At 43.8% G+C, this 20,735-nt stretch overlaps 1 protein-coding gene across 1 annotated transcript in view; it reads left to right on the top strand.

The window, feature by feature from the left end:
- Positions 1–20,735, top strand: part of LOC126213269 (glycine--tRNA ligase) — a 142,636-nt gene that overhangs the window by 100,541 nt on the left and 21,360 nt on the right. Inside the window, exons 9-10 of the mRNA XM_049940933.1 lie at positions 1,358–1,484; positions 10,284–10,410. Coding sequence (XP_049796890.1) covers positions 1,358–1,484; positions 10,284–10,410 — 254 coding nt within the window. The remainder of the gene's footprint in view (positions 1–1,357; positions 1,485–10,283; positions 10,411–20,735) is intronic.

Below are 20,735 nucleotides of genomic sequence, written 5' to 3'. Positions count from 1 at the left end.
TCTACCGGTTGTCGCCCGGAACACCTGCTCTGTGAGCTGCTCGTAGCTCCGGTGCCCACTCACACATTCACTGTCAACAAGAGGTTAAAATCTTTCAAATTGTTCATCACGTACAGTTTGTTTCCGTAAATAATTTGTCATTAAATCTTAATGTGTTTCATTACTGTGGGACCTGCAGCATATATTATGTCACAGTATTGGTAGACAGTATGCTGCTTGATATTTTATTTTAGTATATAAGTGTATTTCAGCTTTATTGCCTTCATCAGTATGTCTGCAAACAATTGCATTTATGTATAATTTACATAATATATAATTTGCAAACTTCTTTTACATTGGATGTTGTTTTCACACCCTGACATTGTACGTGGACATATGTCAACTTCGAGTGAACTATTACTGCTGTCTGTAGTTGTTGGATGTAATACTTTTTACAGTAAAGTTTTGAAGTTGTTTGATTGGTTGATGTGCCACGTATATTATAATATTATTAAACCCTGGAATCTACAAAATTGACTTTAATAACTTAAGAAAATTTTATATAGGACAGATGGGAAGAAATTTCGTCAGCAGAATTGGAGAACACGTGAGAGTAACAAACGACAACCGATCCACCTTAAACACGACCCGCAACAGTATAAATATCTTCGAATAAACAGCTAGCTGTGAAACTCGAATTTCTATGACTGTCAAAATAATTAAAGAAGTAGTACAATATATGTGCAACATTAAATTATCGAACAACTTTAAAACGTTAATGAAAAAATCTATTACATGCAACAACTACAGACAGCAGTAATAGTTTACTCAAGGTTGACTTATGTCCTGTACAAAAAAACTTTTATAAATTATGTAGGTTATACATAAATGCCATTGTAATTCTTCACGCTTTCCCAGTGAGGTGTTGTCATGTTGATAAATTGGGTTTCTGCCGGTTATTCGTGGCTTTCCTGCACGATATTTCAACTGTGTGACTCACAGTCTTCTTCAGGTGCTGTCTGCTACTGATTCCAGTGTGGAACAAGTCTGGTGTTTATGCCTGTACTGGGCATTCCCTCTGCAGTCCGCGCTGCGTCTGGTGCTCTGTGCACAGTGTGCGCTGACCAATAGCAAGGCTGTATAGTGTTTCCTTCTAGCCGCGGCTGTTCTGAACGCTGTACGCATACTTTGTGGTTATTATCCGTATAAAATAATACCAGCAGAAACCAGATTTATCAACATAAATGGCATTCTTTGCAGATGTACTGATGAAGGAAATAAAGCCAAAATAAGCTTATATATTGTTTAAACATAACAGGAGAAAATAAATATGTAAACAAGAAACTATTTGGAGATTAATGCGAGATGTTACTGGCAGGGCTGGATCGAGTGCGTGGGCTGCGCAGACCGCTCCGCCTTCGACCTGACGCAGCACTCGAAGGCGACGGGGGTGCGGTTAGTTGCCGAGAAGAAACTGCCACAGCCCGTCACGGTGGACGTCGCAGGTAGGTGCTCGGAATCTGTCGCCGTCCTCGTGGCTTCCTAGTTCTGTGTCTGCTGGTGTCAGCGAGACATTTTTACTAGGGTGGCTCCCGGCTTGCTGTAAACCTTTCTGGTTGGCCCAAATGTCACTCATTTCAGGTACCATACCTACCCGATTATAAGACGAGGCTTTTTCCCAAATTTGCCATTCAAAAAATATGGGGTCGTCTTGTATTCGCAGTTTAAACTGTTGCTGCTGAGATTGACATTCTTAGATTGTTTCGTAGAGTATGTTGTCTTACATTTACAGATGAAGCTTTTATTGAGGTCACGTGCAGATTTATTTTGAAGAATTCAGAAGGGCTGTACGATACTCGTGTTTGAACAGGTTCGAGACTTGCCGATATGCTGAAGCACTCCGTACAGTATTGAGGTTGCTCGAGCAGTCGTGTGAAGCTGTTGTGAGGGATACACGAGAATCTGTGAAATAGTCACTACAGCAATCAATTGGTCTGCTTAAAATTGATAATTTTTGTTAAAGTTGGCAGTACATAGAATTTAATGCTGTCATCTAACAGACTGTTGTTGTATTTGAACAAATTTGCAATAAAAGTTCTAATACATATATGGTTACCATGTACAAACGTTAATGCTGCTTTTTAAGTAAAGGTAACATTCAGAAAACGTTACTTGATTCAGAACCCATATCAGTGATTTATTTGATTAAGAGGCACAGTAATGATTTACTAAGTGGGTTGCAAATGAGAAATTCAATCACTGTTTATGTTCTAGAATATGCAGTAAAAACCTTTTAATGAGGTTTAGAGTGTGATGGTGTCATTTAGGTGAAACAAGAAGGAAAATTAATCCAAAATGAAATATCTAACAAATGAAATCATTCATATTAAACTGACTATAATTATGAGAAAAAATTACAGTGCCAAGACCCGTTGTGGAAATAGTACTGACAGATGTCACTAGATTTAGCGACATGTGAAAATTTGTGGATTGGACTGAATCGTAATTATTTATGTATTAGTTGGTGTTGTTACATATGACTTGCACCTTACAAGATATTGCAGTCTGTTCAAGAACAGCACTACAGAAGTGTAGAGAGGTAACGGTGATACTGGCTTGGCTGAGAACTAAATGAGTACGGGGAGGGAAGTAGTGAGTGGGCTGCAAATTATGTCCCGTTGCCAACCGTGGGAATCTAAACCACATACTTTGGCTTCTTAGAAATGCCTACCACATCTAAACTGGAGTTTGCCTGAATCTGTACACAGTTGGAATTTAATTGACTTCAAATTGGATAAATACGATAGTATTCGGTTTTGCAGGAACTGGTAGAAGTCTACACAGTCACCAGTGGCGTACTTGTGTTTTGTGTTGCAACGTTGTTGATGCTCACTGTGACGTATAACAAGAACGAAAGGGGCTGTGTCAGCTGCCACTTGTCCACAGCCAATGAGAGAACGGTGGGCAGACAATACATTTGAAAGCATGACACTGTAACATTCTCACGTCAGTATGGAAGTGAAATAAGATTTATTTGGATAAAAAACAGCTTTTCACTCAGCTCCCACGATAACTACAAAATCGGAAATTGCAACATATTCGGAAGAAATGTGACAATGAAGATACAAATTTCACAGCTATGCCATCAAGATGGTGGTGGTGGTGGTGGTGGTGGTGGTGGTGATTAAAAATAGTAACACCGCAGACGACAATGTTAGTAAACAAAAAAAATATAGAAAAGAAAATTGTCTGAAAATTAATGTAAACCATTTCTTTTCATTTATTTTAGTTTTCCCGGTTTAACTAAAATGTAGACAACAAGTAAATGGCATAAATTTAGAATACATACAATGTTAACTTTCAAGGCAGATATTTTATGTCAGTAAAATAGTTACTAATTTTGATTAGTCAGAAAATGTTACAAATAAATTTGTCTCAAGAAGCCTCTCGAAGAGAGAGAGAGAGAGAGAGAGAGAGAGAAGGATGTCATTTTATATTCAGGGTTATATTATACATGGGTAAATGTGGCATAACAGCCTCATCTCGGTGATAAATAAGAGTGCATGTTATCGTGTGCCCCTGACTGTGATGCTTTCTCTCACAGTACATTACTGTGATAAACCTACAGGGTGTGAGACTGTTTGTGGGAATGCAGACATTGTATTTTATATAAATTATTCTTTTATTGCAGGTTCTAGTAGGAAATGAATTTCTTAGTAAGATCCAGAGACTGTGTTATATGATAGCTGGTATTAAGTTGTTACTTACACGATTTATATAGCGTTAAACAGTGATATGCTTTACACTTGGCACACGAGATGTTTTTCAGACTTCAGAAATTTATCAAGTTAATTTTTCACGTCCCATATTATACTATATAACTTCTTTCATTTTTAAAAAAAATTGCAGTACTCGAATCTTTGTCGGATACTTCCAGAAAATGCCTGCAACTAGTTCAGACGTATACTCTTTTGTTTTCTAACTTTGTAAAAATATCGTTACTTCACTGTTTTCACTTTTGCACTACTCAAACCAAACTATGTAGTAAGATATTGAATTCTTCGCATGTTGTAACTTGTTCACATTTTAAAAACTGGGGAATTAAAGACATTACGGATGTTTTGCTGTCTCATATCCTAGATAAATCAAATGACAACCAACCTTCCAAGGTGTGATACGATTTGGAGCTCACTGTTAAGAGATACGTAGTACAAGTAATTTTCACTGTTCTTTTCTTAGTTTTACGACCACAGTGTTCAAAATAATGATCACAGTGAATGAGAACAAATTGGTGGTTTCTTATTGCAGTACTGTGTGCTGCTCTGATAAGTGCAGTGACGGTCCACATTCAAAACGTATATCAAGTTGTGTTTGTTCAATACTAACTTGTTTAACTTGAAACAGGACCAAAATAATTATTTGGTAGTTACTTACTAATAATAATTGGTAAAAAATCCTTAAATACATTTTATTGAATATGTTTTTATAAAATATATTTTATACCCTACATAACTTGGCCACCAAAGACAGCTGTGTAAGAAAATCTGTTGTAATACAGCATTCATATCAAGATGTAAATACTACTATCAAACGTTCAGATGACTTTGAACATACTGGATTCTGTTGGTGTGATTTGTTGGGAAAAGTAATAACATACATTAATTTGTCACTGCCACGATCCACTCGAAGTACCTGCTAAATTTTTTTTCCTCGTTTCTTCACCCGCACATTCAGTTGAATAGAGCAGTGTTGTGAAGTGAGACTATTACTTATTACTATTTTGATAACTTTTTGCAAACCTTATTTTTTGTGTTGTTTCGAGCAACTTATGTAACTTTCAGTTTGCCTCGCATTATTTGCTGTAAATAAAAATGCATATGTTCGAATTGATTGACCCTAATGCAACACATTCATGATTGACTTAGTTTGACAGACAGAGAAATTTTAGTATTTTCTTTGTGTAAATGTTACAAAGAAAGTTGTTGATTCTCCTATCTGCATTAGGCCCTTCAAAATACAATGCTCCAATTCCAAATTCTTCGTCTTGTGGTATTCCTTCCTTTTCTTATAGTATTCCTTCATTGCTTCTATTTCCTTTCTTCAGACTATTTTGTGTATGTTTTCTTTTCCTCTATTCATCGGAAACTTTTGTTTTTAAAACTGACCTCGTAAACATTTCTCTTTCCATTATTCATTCTTTTTGTTTGTTGTTCTTTTCTGAGCCTTCGCTGACATTTTTGACCTGGAGGTTGTGAATTTTTTCCTCCTCAAACATATTTGAAGATCCTTTTAGTTCACTGTCATCCAGTCTGTAAATAGCTGAATGAAGAGTAATCTCTTTTTTTTTTTTTGTATAGTTTCTAATCTCCCTTGATAAATTTCATTATTACTTCTTAATTAACAAAATTCTGAAGTTGTTAAACGTACGAGTATTACCCTTATACTTCTTCCTTCTCTTACATGTAATTTCTCAAGCTCACAATTCAGTACCAAGCACTCATAAACATCTACAGCATCCATCCAAAAATTTCCAACACAGACTTTGTTTCTGGCATATAAGTAATACTGATAACTATGGTAGCAGCTTGAAATAACAACTGTAAACAACAGATGTGCATCTGACCAGTCGATTGCAGAGAGGCAGTATTAAGTAGTGATGTAGGGGCTGTATTATCTCAGTGTTGTCGCATCACAAACTGCAACAGACCAATAGCCCTAAATCGAGTGTCTGAGCCATTCTCCAGAATGTTTTGAAGAGGAGAAAAGTGTGTGCAAAGTTTCTCCAGCACATTTCGACTCCGGAACAAAAATGATGCCTGCAATTCAATTGAAATGAAAAATGCAGACAAGTCTATTCTAGAAGAAAATCTTCACAGGTGACGAGACTTAGTGTTATTGAAGAACCTACCACAAAACGACAATGTGCAGACATTCACACAAAGAGTTGACGACATAACAGACATTTCAGCCAGTGTGGTACAGAATTTAAACAACATTCCAAAGAAGTGTACGAATGTTCCTTGTGTCGATAAAAGCTCTCGGTTTGTTGTACTCGTGTGGGGAGACTACGTAGAATAGCTCAAGATGGAGCTGAAAAGGAGTGGAGACGAGCCACCATCTTGTCGGATACCTGCATTAGCTTAGAATACTTGAAGTACCTCATATTTAAATTTTAGCATTGAGAAGAGGTTTCATAGATTTGGTTTGTCAATTTGGATTTAGCTCCAGATACTGGTCGATTATTATTAAACTGACGGTGTTCTGGCTGCCGCAGTCTGGGCTGTATACGTTGCAGGATGCTGAAATGTCATATGTGTGTTCATTAATTGATTTGCATCTGGAGTATGCTTTCTGCCAGCAGGTGAAAATATAGCACTGTAAGCAGTCAGAATATGAAGTGTTTCTTATTTTGATGGTAGTTTGCTGTTTGTTGCTCAGCACTGTGTGTTGATTGTTTTTGTAAATCGACTGCCGATATAAAGGTTTAAGAAGGCTGAAGTTTTCCGTACGAAATGCAGTGGCTGTCGAGAAGAAACACCGTGCACTGCACTGCATCGGAGGAATATTGGCGACAGAAAGAGCTGTAAAGACGACCTGCGTCAATAAATGGACCGAAGGATAGTATCGAGAACTTTGGAGAAACAGGTAACTTAAATGGTTCCGCAGGGAGAGGGAGGTAGCCCCGTTCTCACGGCAGTCGTCGACGGAGCTGCTGCTGTCGTAGCCGACCGTACGGCACGTGCCTCAAATTCTGCAGCCAGCGCCCGAGCTGCATCAGGAGAATGCTCTCTCCCCTGGTCGACAGTTCAAAAACATTGCGGTGTATTTGGCACAGGTATCCTGTACGTCCACCGAGCCTCGAGACGGCTACAGTGCCGTGACTTTGCCCTCGTGTTTTTTGACACACACGGAAATGGATGACACGTGGCTGGGGAATGCTCTTTTGCACGGTGCCTGAATGCACGGAACTGTCTCGTGTGGGACTCTGCTCTGCCACATGTTGTGCAGGAACATCCACTGACTGTGCAGTGTGGCTTCACAGGAGATGACACCTCGAGAGCACGTCAGGTGTACAGTGACATCTGCACGTTGTGAGGATCTCCTCGTGTAACACGAGATTCCAGCTGTTTCAGAACACAACTGTGTCACACCACTATTTTTATGGGAGATGGGACGGCCCCACGTCAGTTGCCAGCAGTAAGGTTTGCTTCGAGAAACATTCGCTAATGACTGCATCTTCTCTAGGCAATTTCAATATGTGTAGCCTTCCAGATCCTCTGATTACTAGTTGTGTAATATGTGAAAGTTGTCAATCAGGGGTGTATCCGGACTCTTCCTGACCTAAAAGATAGCATATTGCTCCGATTACACCAGAAACGCTGTGAGCAACAGTCGACGGTGCCGTTACAGATGCAGTTTGCTGCCGAGTCGGGAGAGTATACGAATACGCGACGTAACTTGTGTCCGTACCCTAACGAGTGAGCCAGAACCACTATTGCCGTCATGTGTTTGACTGTTCCTCCCCTTCCTTTGCACCCACACCACATTCGGACTGCTTACAGTGCCATATTTCACCCAGTATCAGAAGGTCGAACTATTTTTCTTTTCTCCCGCATACTCCACGACTGCACCGATTAATGAATGTACCCGAGATGTTTCGGCATCCTGCAATGTATACAGCCCGCCCTGCAGCACTTGAAACACTGTCAGTTTAATTATAACCATCCAGTACACAGATGTAGGATTTCTCCATAAATGGAGTTCTTACTTTATTATTTTAAATATTTTACTAGAGCGCAGTACAGCTTTTGACATGCCATTGCCATTTTCTCGTGCCTGTCGGTTGTCGGTTAATAGATTCAGTAGACTGCAACGCGTATTCTTGCCTCGACGTCACTGTCGGTGCGAATGTCGACTGGGTCCGTGCTCCGTTCTTCTCGATCCCTGTAACTGACGGTCACACACATTGTCCACGGGGCCTCCAGTTACACACAGTGTTTCCTCGGTAGTGGATACAACTTTTCTGTAAGCAAATTGCAGGACGGAATAGGCCTCCGAATCGAGCAGTTACCACCCTGCAGAGACACTACTGTTCACAGTTAGAATGTGAACCTGTCGCAGTCGGTCAGTAATTCGGCTATAATTTCCGACAGGATTCGTGACAAAATATGAAGTGACCTCTTCGAGATGACAATTTTGGTGTCAAAAAAATCTGTTTAACTCATTCAGGAACGGGTAACAAAACTGTACCGTACGATGAGTCGATTTCAAAAAGTGACTCACACGTGCCGTCCCACATCGAGCCTGGTGCGCAGTGAGAGTGGTGCTCGTCCGAGGAGAGTACGTGCTGTGGGCTTTCTGCAGAGACAGTTCAGTTGCAGGTGCTTCACAGTGTGCGAGAGGAAAGGCACGGCAACTGGAAACGTACGCCACCGTCTGAGGATGTGGGGTGGCACGATTCTTCTGGGCAGAGCATCTAAATTGTATACGATTCACCACCAATCTGTGTCAGCATATAAACTGTTCGAAATGTCGCGGCCGGACGTGGTGAAACGGTGCCGACAGTGTGACTGAGGCCTCAGAGGCGTGGGTGGAGGGAGGCCACAGACGTCGACCAGATAACTGCGTTCGGAAATAGAAGGGACCGTTTTGCAGCACTCGCAGATTTTTCGACGGCGAGGACGTTCTCACGGGAATTCTTAGACAGTTCCGTGACTGAGGAGTGGATTTGTGTTGTCTGTAGAACATTTGGACTCTTGTCGACTTTGTCGAAAAATACACACGTCAAAAAAAAGTTTTGCATCACGCCGATTCCCAGAACTCCTGAAGGTAGATGTTGGCTGTGTGTATTGTATCACAGACACAGCCCCTTTAACTGTTCAGAGATGTCACTAAACCCATCCAAAGATGTAAACAACCGTGCACGTGCGGCGCCTATTAGACAGATGGGGTCAGGCAGCCGATCGTTTCCAGTCATTTCACCAGGAAGGAGGTACACGGCTCGTGTTGTCTGTAGTTCGACTGTGCCACGGTTCGATTGTGTCCGCATTGTTACTTTGTGCCAGGAAGGGCTCTCGACAAGGGAAGTGTCCGGGAGTCTCGGAGTGAACCGAAGCGATGTTGTTCGGACACGGAGGAGATACGGAGAGACAGAAACTGGTGATGACATGCCTCGCTCAGGCCGCCCGAGGGCTACTACTGTAGTGGATGAGCACTACCTACGGATTATGGCTCGGAGGAACCCTGACAACAATGCCACCGTGTTGAATATGTGCACAAAAGACTGCACGGTGCGCAACTTCACTCCCAATGTCTGTGGCGAGGTCCATCTTTGCAACCACGACACCCTGCAGCGCTGTACACATCGGCCTGACAACGCGTCAAATGGATCACTCGGGATTGACATCACATTCTCTACACTGACGAGTGCCGCGTATGCCTTCGTCCTGACAATCACTGGAGACGTGTTTGGAGGCAACACTGTCCAGTGAGTGCAGTTAGGTGGAGGTTCCCTGCTGTTTTCTATAGCGTGTGCCGCCAATGGTCACGGAAGGCGTTGTAATGGCTGTACGATATGTGAATGGCATCGTATCGGCAGCAAATTGGCGAGGCACTCGTCTTTGTGGATGGCAATTCGTGCCCCCCTCGTGCACATCTTGTGAGTTACTTCCTGCAGGATAACGTCGTCACTCGACTAGAGTGGCCAGCGTGTTCTCCAGACACAAACTCTATCGAACGTGCCCGGGATAGAATGAAAAGGGCTGTTTGTGGACGACGTGACCAACCGACCAGTCTGAGAGATCTGTTCCAAATCACTGTCGAAGAGTGGGACAATCTGGACCGGCAGTGCCTCGATGGACTTGTGGACAGTATGCCACGATGAATACAGGCATGTATCAATGCGATAGGATGTGCTACTGGGAATAGAGGTACCAGTGGGTACAGCAATCTGGACCACCACCTCTGACTCGCTGTATGTTGGTGTGGTTTTCATGGGCAGTACAAAGAGTGGAAATGATGTTTATGATGATCTCTATTCAAATTTTCTGTAGAGGTTCAGGACCTCTCAGAACCGAGGTGATGCAAAACTTTTGTTGACGTGCGTGGTTGTCGTGTGACTGTGTGTGTGTGTGTGTGTGTGTGTGTGTGTGTGTGTGTGTGTGTGTGTGTGTTACTTTGAAGAGTAGTACAGCATTCAGTGAAAGTTACTTGCCCTGCCACAATAATTTATAGCTCACGTTTTGAAGTCCACTCGTAATTCTCCTGTGACGGGCCTGCACTGACTGTTTGGTTTCTGTTCACAGAGCCTGTACCCAACAAGGGGGCCATTGGCAAGGCCTTCAAGAAGGAAGCGAAGGTGGTGAATGACCTGCTGGCAGCTATGGACTCCGAGAGTGTCAATCGGCTGGGAGAGGAACTCGAGAGTAAAGGGTGAGTGGCAGTCGGCATCCCTGTGCGTCCTGTCCCAAAGCTGTAGCTGGCCCGTAGACTGTCCTGTGCCGTGCAGAGTAAGCTCTTACTTTGCCCGCAGTTCTTCAGTATGACTCGTTAAAGTTTTCCATTTACTGTCCTAAATAACAAAAACTTTCATATACGTGTGGCGACACCTGCGGGGTGTCCGGGAAGATTCGGTATCGCTCTTCGTACGACTGAGGGAATAATTACAGTACAATCCTGTTTTTACTTTCCCGCAATTAATGTTTTCTTACACTCTAAGACATTTTTTTATCACTCTGCAAATTTTCTATGTTCACAATGTTTGTGGTAACGTAATTTCCTTGCAGTTTAAACAGTAGGAGGAAAAACTTATGTAAATTGAGAAAAAAATGACATTGGCATAGCATTGACCTTCAAGTAGTGTTTACAAATGTTATGTGACTAAATTTTTTGACACGAGGGCACTCTACTCTGCAAATCAGATGGCAGATGGGGGTAACCGGATTCGCTCGAGCAGAGGTATCGTGACAGCTCGCGGCCATTTTAGAACTGTCTCTACTATGCTTGGACAGATTCGTGATTGTCACGACACATTTGTGTTACTCAAACCCGCATTTTGCGTGTTTCGTTGTGTGGCCACTTGTAGTGCCAGTTGTCACCTTTGCTCTTTTCATTTTGCTCAAATGTTTTTTGTTTACATAATGAAACACTGCACTATTTACACGGTTTTTCGTGCTTAATGAGGCGTGTTTTGAGAATTTATTCTCAATTGTCAAGTTCAAATATTTTTATGTTAGTGTTTCACACTCAAACAATGTGTGTGATGATTTGCGTGTGTATGGTTTTCTGTATAATGGAGGAGGCACAGTACCTTACAACCTCAAAATGACGACTACAGCACACTGCAAAAGAGGCAGAATAACGTACGTGTAAACTTCAAACAAAATACTCGTGTAATTATTTGCCCCTGACTGTGAGAATAAATTCTCGAAACATTGTCGTCCTGAGTGTGAAAGAATACGTAACTGGTGCAGTGTTTCATTATTTAAATAGGGAATGGCACAATTCCGAGCTTTCCAAAAACATTAATTATGACAGTAGAAATTTTTTCAACCATTTCTACTTCCCAGGCAGTTACCAGTTCAAGTTACATTAGCGACTGAACGTAGCACAAAATTCAGATAAACTTTATTAGGTAGTAAACCAGCTCCTGACAAATATTTTGGTGTGTATTATATGCATATACCACACACAGACTGCTCCGAAACTGATGAAAAATGTCGGTGTCAGTATTGCATTGTCCGTTTCAGTTGCGAAGCCGCTACTGATAAGTGGACCCAGTAGTGATTAACGATGTGTGTGGGTGCACAGAAATGCGCAGACAAGATGAACAGCAACAGAGATAACAAATGCCCTCAGTTGTCACTTTGGCGCGGCCCCGACTCGTAAAATGGCCCTACACGGTTGGTCAGAGCTTGCTTTCAGTTTCAGACGTTATTAGACAGGCTGTGTAGTGAATATAAGAGAATGTGCGAGCAAATATGTATTCAGTTTGTTAAGTAGTCTCCAGTGAAATACAATGGCAGAAAGGCAACTGAACTGAAAAGTAGCACTGTCACGAATCCATGATCACTTAAAAGAAAAATGATTTGAAATTTAAAAGATCTATACCGATGTTTGTAAATTAATTATCTCACAACAAAACAGACCAGCAAGTTGCAACCTGCTTTGCTTTCTTGGCACAGTTTCCGAATACCCTATCTGGCTTGACAGTATTACTCTCTGACAAATGCGTGATACATTGCAGTTCCCCCAGGAAGAATGTCGTTTTCTAGCCTAAGGAAAATCCCTGTTATATGAAAGCATCTACATCTACACGATTACTCTGCTATTCACAATAAAGTGCCCGGCAAAGGGTCCACTGAACCACTTTCGAGCTCTCTCTCTACCGTTCCATCCTCAAACAGTGCGCAGGAGAAACGAACACACAAATTTTTCTGTGCGAGCTCTAATTTCTCTCATTTTATCGTGATGATCATTTCTCCCTATGTAGGTGGCTGCCAACAGAATGTCTCTGCAATCAGAGAAGGAAACTGGTGATTGATATTTCATGAGAAGATCGCGCGCAACGAAAAATACCTTCGTTTTAATGATTGCCACCCCAGTTCATGTATCATGTATCCACACCACACAGCAATACTCCAGAATAGGGCGGACAGACGTGGTGTAAGCAGTCTCTTTAGTAGGCCTGTTGCACCTTCTAAGCGTTCTGCCAATGAATTGCAGTCTTTGGTTTGCTCTGCCCACAACATTATGTATGTGATCATTCCAATTTAGGTTATTTGTAATTGTAATCCCTAAGTATTTAGTTGAATTTACAGCCCTCAGATTTGAGAAGTCTAAATCATTTTTCCAGTTATTTTGATCATCTGATGACTTTACAAGATTGTAAATGACAGCATCATCTGCAAACAATTTGAGACAGCTACTCAGATTGTCTCCTGTGTCATTAATACAGATCGGGAACAATAGTGGATCTATAACAGTTCCTTGGAGAACGCAGGATATTACTTCTCTTTTACTCGACGACTTTCCATCTATTACTGCGAACTGTTACCTTTCTGACAGGAAATCACGAATCCAGTCGCACAGCTGAGGCGATACTCCGTAGGCACGGAGTTCGGTTAGAAGACGGTTGTGAGGAACGGCGTCGAAAGCCTTCTGGAAATCTAAAAGTGTGGAATCAATTTGACCTCCGCTGGTGATAGCACTCGTTACTAAGTGAGTATAAAGAGCTAGTTGTGTTTCACGTGAACAAGAAAACACCGGAAAGGAAAGAAGATTAGAATTTTAATGTACTGTCGACAGCAGCACTAGCTCGGATTGTGAAAGTAGGGGGAAAGAAGTCGGCCGTGCTCTTCTTGAAGGAACCGACAAAGCATTCGCCTGGAATGATTTAGGGAAATTGTGGAAAAATGATCTAAATGGCTAGATGTCGTGAGAGTTCAAGTTTTTAAGTCACGTCGTCGCCAGTCTTCAGCTCCGAGCAGTCTGTGAACCCCCAACTCATTGATAAACTCTTCCTAAATGCAAAACCAGAACTCGGCAACTACGATTTGTGTGAAGGCTGTTATTACATCTTTGATTACAAACTCAGTCAGAAGTCAGTTGGTTAGGTGCATCTCCTTTGCACTAACACCAAACTCCAAAAGCAAAAAGCAAGAGTACATACATCAGTATTTGCTGTAAATTATTAATCTCCCGGTCATCGCTATCCCACGACGTCACATTTCGTGCAGAAGATTCCTTGCCATCACTGAGCACTCCACACGTCACCACACTGATTTTCGATTTAGTATTTCTAGGACGGCACAAAACTCGTGTGGAACACCCCAGAAAACTAACAAATGACACGAAACGAGACCCATTCCTTACCGAATCTTCGCAAGAAGTGTTTAAACTTGTAATGTGTGTACAATTTTTCTAGATGAACATATGAACAGATCTGATAATAGAGCTTGTTCATGTATATTCAAAATTGGCACGAGATTCCTCCCCTCATTAAACAATTCATAAAAAAAAAAAAAAAAAAAAAAAAAAAAAACAGCGACAAGACACTTGGGAAATCTCATACCCTGACAATGTGGATTTTTGAACTGTCATCCTCCAGAATGTGTTTCCAGTGTGCTGACCACTGTGCCACTTCGCTTACTGGAAGAGATGGGAAGGTACCTGTCTTGTGGTAGTACAAAGGCCGAGATGTCACGATACCTGTTCGTCCCGTAATTGTTTCAAATGTAATGTGAAAGGTGTTTATTATGTGGATGTGTTGCAACAACGGGTAGTAGGTCGGCTGAAAGACGAGGGAATTGCGGATCACGTGCAGCTACAGCAGGAACGATTGCCGGTACACTGTACTATTCGGTTGTGTGAGCGTGCAGGTGAACTATTTTGAGACCGCCGGATTGTGTGTGGTTCGGCACCATCTCTAGCTGCAGTGCAGTGACCGACACAAAAAGCAGACCTTACAATGCGCACCTGCATTACGAGAAACAATAGAGTTCCGTGTGGTATGACACCAGTTTGAGACTGACAGAGGATTGCGCAAAAGCTCGGAGTAAGTCTTTCGAAGTGAACGTCCGGAGATAACTCCGCAAGATATCGAGGAGGGTGTAAAAATGATAGATCTCTGTCTGAGTCGTATACGACTGCTCTGTGTGCAGTTATTATACACTACCTGACAAAAAAACTGAAGCACCGAGAAGGGGAGGAAGAAACAAAACGAAATGAAACATTACGGGTCGAGAAGGTGTACGACGCTATCACGACGATTGCAGTGTACAGTCGAGTTTACGAAGAAGTCGGCAGTACGTGCCTACGTATCGCTGTGACGTCGTAACCCCTGTGGCCGGTACACGCGAGCTGGAGGGTGTCGTAAAGCCACCACGTCCTCTCCTGAGACGAACCGGCCCACAGCTGTCATAACCGGTCCTCGAGATTGTCGACACTGGCAGTGGGACAGAGGTGACGTACGAGCTGATCCCACACGTGTCGTAGCGAGGACAGACCTGGGGGTCTTACTAGCTAGAGTCTTGCACGACCGAGTAAGCGAGCACAAAATACGAAATGGGGCGAGCACACCCTAACTGGATAGGCTGCCCGCACTAGTTCTAGTGACCGAGCATAGATGCCGTGGCCGAATACGTAGCACGTAACTTCAAACACATTACACGTGTCATTATCCGTGTGGTCTCTCTCTCTCTCTCTCTCTCTCTGTAATCGTGCAGCGCGAGGAAGCCAGTGCAGTAAGATGTAGGATTGAAACCAATATTTACACATTGAAGAAATGGGAAGGTGTAAAAAGCCTAGTATGGAGTAAATTTCTGTTGGTTGTAGACGAAAACAGTGCGTCTGTTGGATACGTATCGTGCATAAACTGCTCCATGTTATTGTGTTTCCAGTCGGGAACCGTGCTTACACACACACACACACACACACACACACACACACACACACACACACACACACAGCAATGCATGAAGCCAGTTCAGTGTCACTGGGATCTGAAGGTAATAACATTATCATTTTCTTCCATCATTTCCAGTGTGTCACGTGACCACCAGTATTCACTGTGAACATACTTTTCAGTAATGGTAATGGGAATAGCTTCTCCGGTAGTTGTCAGCTGGCCACTTTCGGCAGGGGGCACTGCGGCGCACCGTGCCGGGTGTGCGGTCGTCGCGTGAGCTCGCCCGCAGCCGTCGTCACTCGTCCTCGATCGGGCGGTGAGAGGAGAGACGGCACGGGGCCTCGGGTGTAGCCATACAGACTGGCTACCGAACGACTCGGAGAACTGCACGGAGGCTCGGTCGCGACAACTCTACCGCTCGGTGCACTCGCCTACCGAACCGGTCGGCAGAGTGACCGAACGGTACAGAATAGGGCAGCAGGTCTCTGCCGTACTCGTCGACAGTGGGCGTCGAGGATAGTACGGAACCGCAGTTCCTCACAGAACAGAGTGAGGTGCCGCAGCAGTCCACACTTCCAGGTCACGACGTCACTCCGAACTCGACTTTTTGTGTTACGGTGCTCACAGCAGCTGATGCGTGGGACGATAATTCTCTCGTCCGGCTACTGCCGGTGTCTGAGTGATAGTGCATTTTTCGGTGAGTCGGTTACTCGTTCTCAGACGGCAGACACAGGCGGGAAAGTATTAAGATGTGCTCGGAGCACAGTACGTCAGACGTGTCGGGCCGGAACCTCGACAGTGCGTACACCTGCTACCGAGTTCAGTGCAGACGGACATCGAGCCACTGTCGTGTCCGGATACCCTAGAAACCTGTGTGTCGCACAGTTCGGCCGGTCGGACTGACGGAGACCCTCGCAGAGTCTCCTCTGAAACTCTGTCGGGAGCCGGTAACGTCTCGCTCGGGTGTGTGGCACCTCCGTGTCCTTCACGGCGGTCACCTGACGTGTGACCCAGTTCCCACTCGTGTTCCCTACCTAGCCTGCTGACGACACTAGTGCATTTTGGTGGCCGTTCCACCTCCGATCGTCGTTTACGTGTCCTCTGACATTGTGTACAGTATGAATTTATGTTGACATCAGACCGTTTCTTCTGGATGCTTTGCCCATTTTGTCAGGCAGCGTACGTAAATATTACCCGGCGCAGTTAAATCGTTACCTGACAGTGGTAGCAGCAGTGTCGTGTTTATACTTGAGAAATTTCCGAATTTCAGGAATAACCTATCTTAAGACAGTGCAGTGGCCCGAGGCCTTCACATAACGACGAAAGCAGCAGTATTTGCCTAGAGTTACCAGTGCTAACAGACGAGCGACACTGCACGAAATAACTGCAGAAATCAGTGTGGGACATACGATGAGCATATGTGTTAGGTGAGAGCAGCATAATTTGACGTTACTGGGGTACGACAGCAGACGACCGGTCCGAGTGCCTTTGCCGACAGCACGACATCGCGTGCAGTGGCCCGGGCTCGTATCTGTACCGATTGGACGATAGGTGATTGGAAAATCTTGCCCTCGTCAGACGAGTCCCGATTTCAGTTGGTAAGAGCGGACGGTACGGTTAGAGAGTGTTGCACACCCCACGAAGCTGTGGACCCGAGTTGTCGACGAGGCACTGTGCGAGCTGGTGGTGGCTCCGTAATGGTGTGGACTGTGTTTATGTGGAATGGACTGAACCAATAATCAACTGGAAATGGTTACGTTTGGCTACTTGGAAACCATTTTTAGCCGTTCGAGGACTTCGTGTTCCCAAGCAATGATAGAATTTCCAAAATGAGATTTTCACTCTGCAGCGGAGTGTGTGCCGATATGAAACTTCCTGGCAGATTAAAACTGTGTGCCGGACCGAGACTCGAACTCGGGACCTTTGCCTTTCGCGGGCAAGTGCTCTACCGACTGAGCTACCCGAGCACGACTCACGGCCCGTCCTCACAGCTTTACTTCTGCCAGTACCTCGTTTCCTACCTTCCGAGCAGGAGAGCCTCTGTAAAGCTTTTTTCCCCTCTAGTGTTCTCCCTACTTACATCACTGTTCTTCTCAAACTGTGATGGGCTGTTTATGACGAATGTCATTAGCAAATATATGTATTTTGTCGCTACAGTTAAAATGCCAACCTCCTTGAAGATTATTGTGCCTGCACGATTTCCGTGAGTGAACTTCGCATATTATTTTTACTGCTCTCTTTTGTGCAATCAGTACTTTCCTTCTAAGTGATGAGTTACCTCAGAACATTATTCCATAATGCATTTCTCTTCGTTGAGTTCAAGCATCGTAATCTTAAGGTTCTTTCAGCTTTAGCAACAGGTGGATCTGGCTTTTTGTAGTTTTTCTTATACCTGTTGCTGTGATTTGTATATTTTCAGTCGGAAAACATAGCATATAAAAATATAATTGCAAGGCAGTGATGGTTAACGGAAGGGTATCGAACGATAACAAATGGGAACTACGTACAGTGATGAATACATTAAGCACCTATGACCTGAAAAGTGAAGCACCTCAGAAGGTGGTTGTTTCCTTGAAGCGTTCCAAGTATGTAGCTACAGAGCCTGCGAAAGACTGTTCCAAAGTCATCTGCCTTCTCAAACATTCTACCTGTACAGCATTGTTGCAAAAGTGAAATATCTGTTATAGAACTGGGGCCTACAACAAAATAAAAATAAAACGCAAAAGTTACACAATTAGCTTTGATAGCAAACTTTACAAAATTAAGTCGGAAACAGATAATATGTTAACAACCTTGCCCTAGTTGACGGCAATCTTTAATGCTGACGGAGGTCGTAATAAATACAATGAACCGTATTAAGTCGTCTAAGAGTGAAGAAACAGGGATAATAGCTAAATAAAGAGGAAGAAATAAACACAAGCATAAAGGCAATAAACTTCAAAACTAATTCTGCGAAAGGAAATCTTGCGCGTGCGCAGTTACACACGAAATAGGAAACATTTGTAAAATGAGAAGTCACTTTAAAAACAACCGTAATTACAAAATGCACACACACAAAATTCAACATTAATATCTATGGTAGGCAGGAAAGTTTGCCTTGCTACTGCAAGAAATGACTTCATGTTAATGCTCAGCTTAGACCCCACGATAAGCATATCTTCATGTAGGAAATAATTTACAGTCGTCGTCTCTTGCTTTATCGTAAGATTTCACGATTTCCCTTGTCGCCGTTACATGACAGTTTCTGAGTAACCAGAATGCCACCACTGATAGCACTTTTACAGGAAACTTTGGCAGCTTTACTTTTATAATTACGTGGACTGGATTTGTTCGAATGTCTAAGTCTTGATTCGTGCGACTGAAATGTGTCTTAAATGTCCCAAAATGCTTTTATACATACCAGCACAACTGTGATATGTCACAAGTGCGTGTTCCTTATTAGTACACTCGTAACTCGGATAGCCGCACACAGTACGACCCGCGTTCGGAACGGCCCCGTGCGACCGGCAGTGCTGCGGGTGGCGAGCCGAGAGTGTCAGGTCGCCTCATTATCGAGACCGCGCTGTCGGAACACAATAGTCTCACAGGCAGCATTCTCACTGCTCAGTCTCGCTTACGAGAACGAGCTGGAATACGGCGACAGCTGACGGCCTCTAGGGAGGGATGGCAGGGTAGGGATGGGGTACAGTAAAGTCCTGCTTGTGGGAGCATAAAGGGAGGGGTGGAAAGAGTGGGGCAGTTAGATGCAGTCAGGAGGTTAGACGGAGGTTTGGGGGGGGGGGGGGGTTAGTGGTAAAGGAAAGAGGTAAAAAGACGGTGGTTGCATTGGTGTAGAAGACTGTGTAGTGCTTGAATGGGAACAGGGAAGGGGCTAGATGGGTGAAGGACAATTATTAACGAAGGTTGAGGCCAGGAGGGTTACCAGAATGTAGAATGTATGGCAATGAGAGTTCCCACCTGTGCAATTCAGAAAAGCTGGTGTCGGTAGGAAGGATCCGGAAGCAGTCACCGAAACGGAGAACGTTGTCGGGCAGGGTAGCCCAGCTGTTTCTCTGCCACAGCTTGTCATTGGGCATTTGTGCAGACGGATAGCTGTGTAGAACATTGCAGCTTAATTTGTAGATCACAGGACTTGTTTCCCATGTAGCCCTGCCTTTGATGAGATATGTGATGCTTGTGACTGGACTGGAGTATATGGTGGAAGGATGTGTGGGACATGTTTTGCAATAGTCATACGAGGTGGAGCCAAAATTTTCAGGACAGGTGCTGCCATCTGGAAAGTACGAGTAGTGGATCTTTGCATCGCTAGATGGTGAGAGCTGCATATCTGACGAGTCAGTGTGCAGAGTGACAGGAGGTCAGGTGGGAGGACGTGTTGCGTGTCAACAGTGATTTCCGTAATATTCTGTGTTTGGTCTTTGGCGATTTTACTACGGATCTGCAAACAGAAAAGTGCGCGTGTATCACATTTTGTGCGAATCTTGGGGAAAAGTGCTATGGAGACCCTTGCAATGATTCGACAAGTGTCGAGACAAAGCAACAGTCGTCCCAGTGGAAGAGCTGGGGCTCTCGGAGACCCAAATGAGTAAGGTAGGCGAAGAGCAAAGTGAAAAGCACGATCATCTTTGTCTTTGATACCGAGGGAATTGTCCACAAAGAATCCGTCCCACCCAACCGAACAGTGAATTCCGCATACTACTGTGAAGGTTTGCGACAGCTCTGTGAAAATGTGCGGTGACGACGGCCCGAACTTTAGTGTCGAGGGAACTGGCTGCTGCATCATGACAGTGTGCCCTGTCACACGTCCTTGCTCACCAGGACCTTTTTGGCAAAAAACAAGATGGCGGTTGTAGCCCACCCACTGTACTCGCCAGATTTGGCACCTTGCGATTTCGAGCTATTCCCAAAACCGAAACTCAAATTGAAAGGCCGTCAGTTCGACACTCTAGAGAGGGTTTGAGAAGCATTGCTGGCGGTTTTAAACACCCTTAAAGAACAGGACTTCCAGAAAATGTTTGACCAGTGGCAGAAGTGCTGGGACTGGTATGTATGTGCGGATGGGAACTATTACATTTACATCTGCATTTATACTCCGCAAGCCAGCCAGCGGTGCGTGGCGGAGGGCACTTTATGTGCCACTGTCATTACCTCCCTTTCCTGTTCCAGTTGCATATAGTTCGCGGGAAGAACGACTGCCAGAAAGCCTCCGTGCGCGCTCGAATCTCTCAAATTTTACGTTTGTGATCTCCTCGGGAGGTATATGTAGGGGGAAGCAATATATTCGATACCTCATCCAGAAACGCACCCTCTCGAAACCTGGACAGCAAGCTACACTGCGATGCAGAGCGCC

This window comes from Schistocerca nitens, chromosome 11 (assembly GCF_023898315.1).
Source record: "Schistocerca nitens isolate TAMUIC-IGC-003100 chromosome 11, iqSchNite1.1, whole genome shotgun sequence".
Taxonomy (NCBI): domain Eukaryota; kingdom Metazoa; phylum Arthropoda; class Insecta; order Orthoptera; family Acrididae; genus Schistocerca; species Schistocerca nitens.
Note: the sequence above shows the minus strand (reverse complement) of the source record. Positions and strands in the feature narration are given on the sequence as shown.